Consider the following 13,454-nt stretch of genomic DNA (forward strand, 5'->3'; position numbering starts at 1 on the left):
AAAAAAAAAAAAAACTGAGAAGGGAATGGGAATATGCCTGGTGGTAGAGTGCTTGTGTTGTATGCATGAAGCCCTGGGTTTGATTCTTCTGTGCATAAACAGTAAAAGCCAGATGTGGTGCTGTGGATTAAGTGGTAGAGTGCCAGCCTTGAGCAAAAGAAACCAAGGACAGTGCTCCAGCCCTGAGTCTAAGCCCAGGACTGGAGGGAGACAGAGAGAGAGAGAGAGAGAGGAGAGAGGAGAGAGAGAGAGAGAGAGAGAGAGAGAGAGAGAAGGGAAGAGAGGAGAATCACCAGTATATCAAATTCCATTTCAGTTATTTCAATAAGGTAAATTAATCAAAGAAAGAAAAAAGTGAAGTTGGATATTGCTGGCTCACACTTTTAATCATAGTAATCAAAGCCGAGACCTGAAGATCATGTTTTGAAGCTAACCTGGACAGTGAAGCCCAATTTACTACCCAAAAAGCCAGAAGTGGAGCTGTGGCTCACTTGGTAGGGCCCTATCCTTGAGCAAAAAAGCCACAGGAGAGTGCACAGGCCCTGAGTTTAAGCCCTAGTACAAACACCCTCCCCCACTCATAGACACCCCCCCCACATACACAATCAACCTTAAAAGTTGATATTACAAAGCATATATAAAAATTTTAATTACAGAGCTGGGAATGTGACTTAGCTGTGTAAGCTGTGTAGAATGCTTGCCTAACATGCAAAATCCATGGGGTTCCGATCCCAAGTACCACATGTGGCACTTTGGCTCAAGTGGTAGAGTGCTATCCTTGTATAAAAGGAAGCCAGAGACAGTACCAAGCCCTGAGTTCAAGCCCTAGGACTGGCAAAAAAAAAAAAAAAAAAAAATACAGCATATTTTTGTTTTCACTTAGGGATCTATTCAATGTCCAATTCCTTATGCCAGAATATGAGCAACTTAATAATAGTAACAGGGATCAACACAACTAAATCCCAGTGAATAATTACAAATATAATATAAATATCTGATTTTCTTATTTTTATTTACTAATGACAATATTATTTTGCTTCATTTTATTACTGGAGGGAAAAAAAGGATTATAGCTTTAAGAAAGTAAAATGACCTTAAATCCTTCATATTTTTACTAATCTAGTGAAGATAATAAGGGGGAAAATATCAGTAGTAAATGACATCTTCATACCACCTGATTTTACATCAAATTTAAGTTTTATGTAGATGGTATCACCTTTTAGAAAGAAAGCTTACTCTTAAACATACTGTTAAAGGGTAGCTAACGTCTACCAAAAAAAAAGTCCAAATGTCCAATATGGTAGTGAAATTAACAACTATAAGCATAAAAGATATTGAGTTTTATCTCAAAATATTATTTTTAGATTTCAGACTTTAAAAAACCTATACAAAATGTACCCATATAGTGTTAAGTGATCACTTGACTTTCAACACTGTTAATTTTACTCATCCGTTATAAACAGCTCCAAAGTTGTGTGCTTTTGAAAGCTAAGTTATCAATACGTCTTATAAGAAACAGACAAAAAGTATATTTTACTCTGCTTTTTATACTTTACTTTGTGAATTTATGATTTTTACAATAGCACAAGTATTAGAACTTCCAAGGAAGTTCAAAGCACATAAAACATGTTCATCATAAGGCATTAAAAGAGGGAAGATTATTTTTTCTATTTAAAAAATACTACTTGAAGTAATTTAGTAATTCCTGTTGGAAATTAAGAAATCACTATGTTTGAAAAAAACTGTCATCAAAAAGGCAAGATCCTTCTTTCTCTTTTACTTAAAGTAGTAACAGCACTTTTTATTTTTTTTAATTAATTAATTTTTTTGGCCAGTAATGGGGCTTGAACTCAGGGTCTGAGCACTGTCCCTGGCCTCTTTTTGCTCAAGGCTAGCACTCTGCCACTTGAGCCACAGCGCCACCTCTGGTTTTTTCTATATATGTGGTACTGAGGGATCGAACCCAGGGCTTCATGTATACGAGACAAGCACTTTTACCACTAGGCCATATTCCCAGCCCTACAGCACTTTTTTAAAAGAAAATAAACTAAACTAAAATGTTTTGAAATTTCTGAATCAAGATTATATCTTCCTGCTTTTCTTCTCAGCTATCAACAGAAAGAAAGTTGTTGTAAACAAATGTATTCGTTGTTATAATTTGAAAACCAAGCAAAAACAAGTATTACATGTAAAATACTTACTTTCAACACTGGACAAAGTACAGGGGTTACAGTCGATCAAAGCTAAACGAAAATGCTGCAAGTGGAAAATAAAAATGTGTTAAATTTAGAGGTACAAGACTATTTTTCCATGTTAAGGATTAAAGTCTACAATAGCATAATAAAACTCTGATATGCGACTAATATAACAAGTGAAACTAAATTACTACCATTCATAACTTATTGCTGAATGAGTTATCACATTTGAAGTGGCAGCAAGTTACTTGTATTTGACAAAATTTAATTTCTCACAATTTAATATGTAAAGAAAAATATTTTAACTTGAAGTGAATATTAATATCCAATTTATTTTCTGAAATTCTTATATATTGAACCTACACTCCTTTTTAGAACCACTTAAAAGTAACTTGTTTAAAAAAAATCTGGAGTACAATTGTGTTTTATTAGAACATCTAAGCTTATCCTAAAAAGACATGAATTTTGGAAGCCAAATCTTTTTTTCTGAACTTCAAAAGGTTGATTATAGATGTTCTTCATAATTCTCCCCTGTAGAAACCAAATTTCAGAATACTATAAGAATGAATAGGACTGGGAATGTAGTAGAGTGCTTGCCTAATGCATGAGGTCTTGGGTTCAATTTCTTAGTACCACATATACAAAAAATAACTAAAAGAAAAAAGAAAAAATTTAATAATTTTTTAAATATGTTTTATAACAGTGAGAATCCACGTCTAAACTCTTAATTGAAATATTATGCAACAAGTCAAATGTGGTGATGTTGTAACTACCCCTGTCTGGAAGATATAGGCAAGAAGATAATAATCCAAAATAAAATATAAGACTATAAAATAAAAGACTATTTGAAAATTAATCTAAAGTAAACAGATTCTCTAAACTGTGGCTCAAGTGATAGGGCCCTGAATTCAAATCCAAGTACAGCTGAAACATGCTCCGACACTTCCATTGTAATTCTACATAATAATCAATTGTGATACTACTGTAAAAGGACAACCTCGTTGAAAATCACCTACCTTGTTCCTATCTGCAATGCATGTATTTTAAGTTGTGCCTGATAGACTGACATTTAATGTTTAAAATGAAAAGTAAACATGTAGGTTGTTCCAGTAAAAATTTTCTTAAGAAGTTAACAAGTGGGGCTGGGGATATAGCCTAGTGGCAAGAGTGCCTGCCTCGGATACACGAGGCCCTAGGTTCGATTCCCCAGCACCACATATACAGAAAACGGCCAGAAGCGGCGCTGTGGCTCAAGTGGCGGAGTGCTAGCCTTGAGCGGGAAGAAGCCAGGGACAGTGCTCAGGCCCTGAGTCCAAGGCCCAGGACTGGCCAAAAAAAAAAAAAGAAGTTAACAAGTAGGTGAAAATACAAAATTGGTGTGAACATTGAGTACATATCTATGTTAATAAACTAGTATAATGTCAATATGAACAAAATTTAATGTTTGATGTATAGCCTAAGAATGATCATAAATAAATAGCACTGTTAGTAATTTTCATATAAATAGTATACATAGGGCTTTTTATTCACATTTTTATTTTAAGCTACCATCTTCAGAAAAATAGAAAAAAATAACCTGATCACTATTACAAAAGCTAACTCGAGGCTGCTGAGAGTTTATTTTGCTATTTCTTTTCTGTTACTTACTTTTTTTTTGGTTATGATACCACAGAAACCCACCTTCTATCACTACTAGGAGTTCATGGGCAATGTACAAAATTCATTCACTTTTCATTGTAAATAAATGTCCTTTTACCAATATAACTTGTGATGTATTAGACATGAGTAAACCTAAAATGAGGTAGACTAGGGATAATTCTTCCTTATATTTGCGAAACAAAGCTCAGAAGTAGAGCATTTGTTGCCTACCAAATGTACTGGATTTGAACTCCCTCCACCACACATACTTACAAAATACTATGGGCAGTGCAAATACAAAGTTAAAAAAGGGGCTGGGGATATGGCCTAGTGGCAAGAGTGTTTGCCTCGTACACATGAAGCTCTGGGTTCAATTCCCCAGCACCACATATGGCCAGAAGTGGCCCTGTGGTTCAAGTGGCAGAGTGCTAGCCTTGAGCAAAAAGAGGCCAGGGACAGTGCTCAGGCCCTGAGTCCAAGCCCCAGGACTGGCCAAAAAATAAAAAAAAAAATAAAAAAAAAATAAATAAATAAAATACATAAATAAACCCTGAATGCTTGTTTCAGATTTTAATAGTATACCAGTTATATAAAATACTCAGGTTAGGAATAACCGACAGATGTTTGGGTAAACGCGCTGATGAGGTATATTACTTCTACTAAAACATGAAAATGTATACTTAACAGACAGAAGAAAAAAATACTAATTCAACAAAAATCACCTGTACCTGAGGCTCATACTTGTACTCCTAGGTATTCAAAAGGCTGAGATCTGATGATAGCAACTTGAAGCCACCCTGGGGAAAAAAGTCTTTGGGAGTCTTATCTCCAATTAACCAGCAAAAAGCCAGAAGTGACATGTGGCACAAGTGGTAGAACAATCAGCCTGAGCTCACAGTGTAGGCATCACTGCCACTCCTCTCTCAAAATAAATCAAAATTTGAGTACTATTAAGCTTATTTTATTTTGCAAATACATACAATATCAAATATATATGAATAAAATATACTGTATAAATACATATTATATGTAATATATATAAATTATATATACACACACACACATAAATATTCAGGAATACCATGTGCTCTGCACAAAAAGACAAACTCCTCCTGAATTCTGTGAAACTTTAAAAGCAAAAGCTGGGCTGGGAATATGGCCTAGTGGTAGAGTGTTCAGTTCCTCAACACCACATATATAAGAAAAGCCAGAATGGGCACTGTGGCTCAAGTGGTAGAGTGCCAGCCTTGACCAAAAGGACAGTGCCCAGGCACTGAGTCCCAGCACAGAGCAAAAGTGGGGAAAGAAAGCAAAATCTACTTTATAATTATTATTCTACACATTAAAATAGCTCAACCGCCAAACTTCAGATTGTACTACATTTTAAAGTGGAACAAATCTTAAAATTAATATTTTTCCTACTGAGTCATCAACAAAGCAATATCGTGTGTGTGTGTGTGTGTGTGCGTGTGCGTGCAATGTACATGTGTGTGCCACTACCAAGGCTTGGACCCAGAACCTTAGACTTTACCTCTCACTTTTTTGCTCAATGCTAATAATACTCTACCACTTGAGTCACAACTCCAATCCAAAATTTTTTGGGTTAGTTGGGTGATGTATTTTCTGCATCAACTAGCTTCAAACTTCAACCTCAGAAGGTTTTAGCCTCCTGGGAAGGTAGAATTACAGGTATCAGCCACAAACTGTTAGCTTCCCAGGACAGGCTGATGAGGGTTAATGTAGTTAATAGATAATTATAATACAGTTGGTAACTTAATATAATAGGTGGTATAATATAATACAGTTGGTAGCTTTTATAATAGAGTTGAAATTGAAGCCAATGTTAATTTATTATTTTGAAAATCCTATGGCCCTTAAAATCACATTAAATGTACTTTGTATGCTATAAATGAAAACACAAAGCCAGATAGAAAGCCCAACACACTTGGTTAATGCCTATAATCCTAGCTGTATAGGAAATTGAAATCTGAGGAAATTCAAAACCAAACCAATCAGGAAAATGTCTGAGTTTTTTTTTTGGCCAGTTGTGGGATTTTGGACTCAGGACCTGACCACCATCCCTGGCTTCTGTTTTCTCAAGGTTAGCTCTCTACCGCTTGAGCCACTTCTGGCTTTTTCTGTTTATGTTGTGCTGAGGAATTGAGCAGGGCTTTGTGCATGCTGAATGAGGACTCTACTGCTAAGCACATTGCCAGCTCCTGAGATTCTTGCCTCAAATTAACCACCAAAGAAGTTGGAGGTGAGCTAAGGTACAATTGGAAGTGCACTGTCCTTGAGCAAAAAAGATAAAGGACAGTGCCCAGGCTATTGGTCCAAGCTCCAGTACCATCAAGCACACACAAAGACCAGAATAGGAATGCATCTGCTTTGTGCTGCCATAACAGAATATTAGACTTGTTAACAACAAAAAGAAACCAACTCAATTACAGTTTTGGAATCTAGTATGTCAACAACTGAGGAGATACAATGAGGTATTGTGCCTAGAATTTAAACTGTAATTTTAAGGCTTATAATCCTTTCATGAGTGTACAATAATAACAATGTGAAGAACTCCTAGAAGCATCATCTACTAACACTACTGCACTTAAGATTCTATTTTCACATATTTTTTGAGGAACATATTCAAACCATAACATTAGTCTATGGAGAAGTAAATATAGTAGGGGTAATTATCTTACTTTAAAAAACTTCATTTTCTTTCATGTAACATTGATATAAGATCTAACATATGCTAAATTGAACTCTCAGTAAAGAATCTACACCAAATTAGAAATGTCAAACTGCATTATCCATCAAATACAACCCACTACAGACTGCAAAACTACAATTAGGTTTTAACATGTTTGTAGTTAATTTTAAAATACAATGTTGTTCTAAATCCACATTTACAAACACAGTAAAACATTCTGAAGCAATTACAATGATTACAGAACTTGCTGCAGGAAATAAACCGAAGCCTGCTTTTTCTATAAAAGAACTCAACATAAATACTCAACTTTAGGCTCCATTGATCATAACTATAATCCAAGCTCCTCAAAACCACCTCCCGAACAAATAAATAAAAAAATATGGAATATATACAAATTAACCTATACTTAGCCATAAAAAGAATAAAAAACCTATCATTTCCAGCAAAATGGATTAATTACAGCATGTTTAATGAAATAAAATAGGTACAAGAAGACTAGTATCAGCCAGGTACTGGTGGCTCACAACTATTATCCTAGCTACTCAGGAGACTGAGAGATCTGAGGCTCAAAGTTCAAAGTCAGCCTGGGCAGGAAAACTTCATTAGACTCATCTCCAATTAACCACCATAAAACCAGAAGTGGCCCTGTGGGGTAGAGCGCTTGCCTTCAGCCTAAAAGCTAAAAGACAGCACCCAGGCCCAGAGTTCAATCCCCATGGCAGTCAAAAAAAAAAACAAGAAAGACTAGAATCATACTTCCTTTCCCTCAGAATGTATAAGCCATAAAGAGTTAACCTGCAAGTGGAAAAGTGATTACTAAAAAGAGAGGAGGATTAAGGTATTAGGTGCATGACTGTTAAATGCACAAATACTACACTGACCCATATTGGAGTCTGTAATTAATCCATTTTGCTGGAAATGATAGTGTTTTATTCTTTTATGGCTAAGTATAGGTTAATTTTAGATATACATTCCATATTTTCTTTATTCATTTGATCAGGAGATGGTTTTGAGAAGCTTGGATTATAGTTATGATCCAATGGAACCTAAAGTTTAGCCTTTATGTTGACTTCATTTATAGAAAAAGCCTATAAATGGTTAATAATATTTATATAAAGTAAAAAGCCTCAGAGAACATGCTGTTCAACAATTCTGCTACGATACATGTTCTGCAACTAAAAGTCAATAGTTTTTATAAGGAAACGTTCATAATCTAACAAAGATTAAAAGATTATGATGGACTTCTTGCTCTTCTGAATGGAGGCAGGAAGTTACGTTGATGCTGAGATGAAGTAAGTACCTGCACATCTCCAGATCATGAAACTCTTTTGAAAAGTGGAAGTGGGGGCTGGAAATGTAGATAATGGTAGAGTACTTGCCTAGCATTCATGAAGCCTTGAGTTTGTTTCCCCAGTGCCCTATAAATGCAGGAGGTGGTGTGGTGGCTCAAGTGATATGGTACTGGCTTTGAACAAAAGAAGCTCAAGGAAGTGCTCAGGCCCTGAGTTCAAGCCCTAAGACTGGGAAAAAAAAAAAAAAGAAAGAAAGAAAGAAAGAAAAGAAAATGAAAAAAGTGGGACTGGAAAAGAATAATTTACATTTGAGAATGTGTGTGTGTATGTGTATGTGTTGTGTGTTGTGTATGTATGTATGTACTCCTTGCTCAGCTTTTTCCACCTATGGCTAGGATTGTTCCACTTAAGGTACACCTCTACTATTTGACTGGTTGCTGGTTATTTGGAACTCGGGGTCTCACAGATTTGTATGCAAGTCTCATTTCCAAATATGATCCTCAAATCACAGCTTCCTAAGAAGTTAGGTCTATAAGACATGAGATATTTGGGTGTAGCTAAGAATCATATATCTAAAAATGAAGCATTTATTTTGCAACCTGTCAGTCACACCTAATATTCTTTTTTTTTGTCCAGTCCTGGGCCTTGGACTCAGGGCCTGAGCACTGTCCCTGGCCTCTTTTTGCTCAAGGCTAGCACTCTGTCACTTGAGCCACAGTGCCACTTCTGGTCATTTTCTGTATATGTGGTGCTGGGGAATTGAACCCAGGGCTTCATGTATAAGAGGCAAGCACTCTTGCCACTAGGCCATATCCCCAGCCCAAACCTAGTATTCTTAATCCATATCCTAAATTTTCTATACTTTCAATAGCATTTAACAAGAAAACACACCCACAAACATACACACACTCACCAAGTGTTTCTGGGGGAAAGAAAATCTCAACCACCTACCTTTAAACTAGATTCATAGTCTGTGTTTACTTTGAACATAAGCCCAAGCCGTAAGTGAATTTCCTTCGCTCGACAAAAGCTGGGGTCAACATAAAGTACATCTTGAAATGCTTTAATTGCCCTGAGAAAAAGTAGACACAAGAACTTCAGTTTTTCATGTATATTTTTCTTGGTAGTTATAAAAAAACAAAAACATTTTGGCTGCTCAATTTTAATAGCAATATTATTTTAATATATATTTGAATGGTTTTCAAAAGCTTAGAAAACAAGAGGGAAGCTCAGGATTTTCAATTTATTATATCATTTGGCAAAACAAAAACTTCCAATAAAACTTTAAGATTAATATCTGATTATAGAGGGGTATAAGAAAGTTCTCCATGGGTGGTGGTGGCTCACGCCTATAGTTCTATCTAATCAGGAGGGCTACGATTTGAGGATCATGGTTCAAAGCAAATTGGGTAGGAAAGTCCATGAGGCTCATGTCTCCAAATAACCATCAGAAAGTCAGAAGTGGTGATGTGGCTCAAAGTGAAAGAGAGCTAGCCTTGAGCAAAAAGAGCTCAGGGATAGTACTCAGGCTCTGAGTTCAAGCCCAACAGTGAAAACAACAACAACAAAAAAAAAAAATTCTGTTCCCCTCCCTTCCTCTCTTCTTTCCTTCCTTCATTCCTTTCTTCCTTTTCCTTTTTTCTTTCCCAATAGTGTGACTTGAATTCAGGGTGCTGGCATCTCCCCACTTGCCTTTTTCTAATCAAGGATGGTACTCTACCTCTTGAGCAACACCTCCACTTCTAATTTTTTTTCCAGGCTAATCAAAGATAAAAATGTCATAGATTTTTCTGCCTGGTAACCACCATCCTGAGACCTCAACTTCCTTAGAGGCCTTAGAGGCCTGAGCCAGCCAGTAAATTCTCCAAAAGGAAAGAAGATAAGGGTGTACTCTAGGGGAAATGTTAACTTGGTGAAAATGAACCAATAAAAGGTACCCTTAAGTATTTTCAAACTACAGAACCAGTGACCAACCTTACATTTTATCTAGTTAAGTTCTAACTGGGCGAATTTTCATGTTAAAAAAACAAATTATATACACTGACTAAAATAGCCAAATACAAATTAAGTATAATTTATAGTTTTTATTAAAATTCATATACTCTTTATAAGCTTTAATTTTGTGTTTCATATTTAATTTCTAATCTACTGAGAAATGGTTCTAAGTAGTAACAATGCAGTAAAGGAATTATTTTAATTTTTTCATATGAGTTTCCATTAGGGTATTTTAGTTTGTAGTAATTACCATTGTTACACACACACACACACACACACACACACACACACACACACACGACATGGCTATCTGTGGATAAATTAAGCTTATTTTCTAATCCAATCATTAATGGATACAATAATCTTAATTCCACACTGTCATAATTGTTTTATCTTTAGAAAGTGCTTTATCTTTAGAGAGTTACAAATGGAATAATAGAACATACTTTTTCTGGAAATACTTTTTTTATTACTTCAATTATATAAAATACTACTTCCACCCAGAACCAAAAATAAAGAGTACTACTAGAAACAAAGCCAGTCTGTTTCCCTATAGTATTCTATTATTTGAAAGAAAAAGATATGAAACCTTAATGTTACAAAATAAATAACAATATTCTAATCAGCATAAAAAGATGTAGATTTGGTTCCTGATTAGGGAATCAAAAATAAATAAATAAATGTAGATCCCCATCCCAGCACCTAATAATGCAAAGTAATGCCCTATTTACCTTGATAATCCATTTATGGTTACAAAGTATGTGATTAGGCTGGGCACTCATGGGTCACACCTGTAATCATAGCTACTTAAAAGGATGAGCTATGAGGATCATGGTTCAAAGCCAAATTGGGTGAGAAAGTTCAAGAGACTCTTATCTCCATCTATCCACCAGAAAACCAGAAGTGCAGCTATTGCTCAAAGTGGTAGAGTGCAAAGCCTTGAGCAAAAGAGCTCAGTGAAAGTGTCCAAGCATTGAGTTCAAGCTCCACAACCACCACCACCACCACCACCACCACCACCACCACCACCACCAAAAACAGTAACAAAAAGTCTATGATGTTAACCCAGGTCATGGTTGCTAACTCCTCTCATCCTAGATACACAGGAGGCTGAGATATGAGGACTCCAGTTGGAAGTCAGCCTGAGCAAGAAAGTCTATGAGATACTAATCTTGAATTAGCTACCAAAAAAAAGCTGGAAGTGAAGCTTTGGCTTAAGTAACAGGGCACCAGCCTCAAGAAGCAAAGGCCAGAGACTGAGTCAAGCCCCAAGATGAACATCAAAAACAAATGAAAATAAAATCACTTATGGAAAATACTTTTTAAATCTTTTAAACAAATATCAAAAGATACACTTATCATGCACAACTAATAAACCTAACCATACACAATTGAATCTGAGCTTTCCCTTTTTGTTCTGTTTTTACCTTCAATATAGGGGAAATTTTAAGTATATGAAAATGGATCAACAAAAAGTATCCTTAACTATTCTCCAACTACAGAATCTGTGACCAATCTTGGATTTTATCTAATGGAGTTCTAGCTGTGAAGTTTCTCATGCTCAAATAACAAACTATAAATATTGACGAAATGAGCCAAATTAGAACAAGTTATTTGGCATAACTTACATACTTTTAGGCCTAACATAGACTTTGTAACCTTTGTACTCTTCCATATTTACATGATTGGAAAGATCTTATGCCGGACACTGGAATTAAGCCTCTAATCTTTGCTACTCAGAAAGTTGAGATCTAAGGAGTGAGGTTAAAGTTAGCCCAAACATATAAATTCTCAAGACTTTTATCTTCAACTAACCAGCCAAAACCCAGAAATGGAGATTCATTACTCAAGTAGTAGACTGTCAGCCATGATGATAAAGCCAAGAGGGAGCTAAAGACCCTGTATCTAAACTCTAGTACACATATACTCAACCTTACAATAATAATACCATTTTCAGTCTTCCAAAATTGAGAGGAAAAAAGAAAACACATCTTCAAGCAACATGGCAATGAATCACACCTGTAATCCTAGTGACTCAGGAGGCAGATCTGAGGATCATAATTCCAAGCCAGCTCAGGAATATAAGTCCAAGAGGCTCTCTCTCATCTCTAATAAAGTACCCAAAAACTGGAAGCTAAGCTATGGCTCAAAGTGGTAGAGTGCTAGCCTTGACCCTAACAATCTCAAGGATAATACCTAGGCTGTGAACTCAAGCCCCACAAGACAAAACCAACAAAATATTTACTACACTGAGGATTCAATTACCAGATATGCACATTTCAGTAAATAAATCATTAAATAACAATAAACAAAACTTAACAAATTCTGTTTTTTTCCTTCAAAGTAAGACCTCTCTCTCTTATCTCTCTCTCTCTCTCTCTTTTGGGGGGAGTGGGGGGGGCAGTCCTGGGGCTTGAACTCAGGGCCTGAGCACTGTTCCTGGCTTCTTTTTTCTCAAGGCTAGCACTCTGCCACTTGAGCCACTGTGCCACTTCTGGCCTTTTTCTATGTATGTGGTGCTGAGGAATTGAACCCAGGGCTTCGTGTATACCTGGCAAGCACTCTTGCCATTAGGCCATATTCCCAGCCCTGACCTGTTCTCTTTAAAAGTTAAAACTTGGACTACTTTGAATAGAATTTTAAGAAATTAATACAAACTTCAAACTAGTCCCAATTATCACTGGTTTTAAATATGACTGACGATATAAGAAAGTAATTGGTTGAAGTGTAAAATTACTTAAAGTGGCTGGATGCTAGGGGCTCACACCTACATCCTAGCTTTTCAGGAGACTGAAATATGAAGACTAATTAATTGGAAGCCAATCTGATTAGGAAAAGTCCATCAAAAACCTGTAAGAGTAAAGGGGCTGGGAATATGGCTTACCAAAAGAGTGGTTGAATAGCATGTACAATGCCCGGGATCGATTTCTTAGCACCACATAAACAGAAAAGGCTGGAAGTGGTGCTGTGGCTCAAGTGGTAGGGTGCTAGCTTTGAGCAAACAGAAGCGAGGGACAGTCCTCCAGCCCTGAGTTCAAGCCCCAAGCCTGGCATATAAAAACAACCTGCAAGTAAAGCGGTGGCTAAAGTGGTAGAAACTGGCATTAAGCAAAAAAAGCCTAAAGGAAAGCACCCAGCACCTAGACCCTGCATTTCAAGGACCAGAACATATACACTCTCACACACACACTCACACACACTCTCTCTTTCATACATACACACAATACTTAAATGAAAAAAATTATAATCATCTATACTTTACACTCTCTAACAAATAAGTTTTTAATTCCACACGACATAATGAAGCAGTAAAAAGTAGAGAACAAAGAAACAGCAGCAGAAGGTTTAGGAAGTTTAGGAAAAATATTTATCTTAGATGGTAAATTCATGTCTATAAATTCATATTATAAAACTACACAATAAATTTTAGGATAAGTCAGGTGCTAGAGGCTCACATTTATATAAGCTACTTAGGAGGCTGAAACCCTAGGATACAGGTTCAAAGTGAACCTGGGCAGAAAAGTCCATGGAGATGTGACTTAAGTGGTAGAGAAATAGACTTGAGCAAAAGAAGCTCAGGGCCAGCAACCAGGCTAGAAACGAAAAAAACCAAGAGAGCTGGAG

General features: G+C 36.2%; 1 protein-coding gene across 2 annotated transcripts in view; it reads right to left on the reverse strand.

The window, feature by feature from the left end:
• The window catches only part of LOC125344549 (histone demethylase UTY-like), a 62,309-nt gene that overhangs the window by 14,384 nt on the left and 34,471 nt on the right, over positions 1-13,454 (reverse strand). For both annotated transcript variants that reach the window (XM_048337040.1, XM_048337042.1), the window contains exons 6-7: positions 8,787-8,907; positions 2,202-2,256 (exon numbers count right to left, since the gene is read on the reverse strand). In XM_048337040.1, coding sequence (XP_048192997.1) covers positions 2,202-2,256; positions 8,787-8,907 — 176 coding nt within the window. The remainder of the gene's footprint in view (positions 1-2,201; positions 2,257-8,786; positions 8,908-13,454) is intronic.

The sequence above is a fragment of the Perognathus longimembris genome, unplaced genomic scaffold, assembly GCF_023159225.1.
Source record: "Perognathus longimembris pacificus isolate PPM17 unplaced genomic scaffold, ASM2315922v1 HiC_scaffold_151, whole genome shotgun sequence".
Lineage (NCBI taxonomy): Eukaryota > Metazoa > Chordata > Mammalia > Rodentia > Heteromyidae > Perognathus > Perognathus longimembris.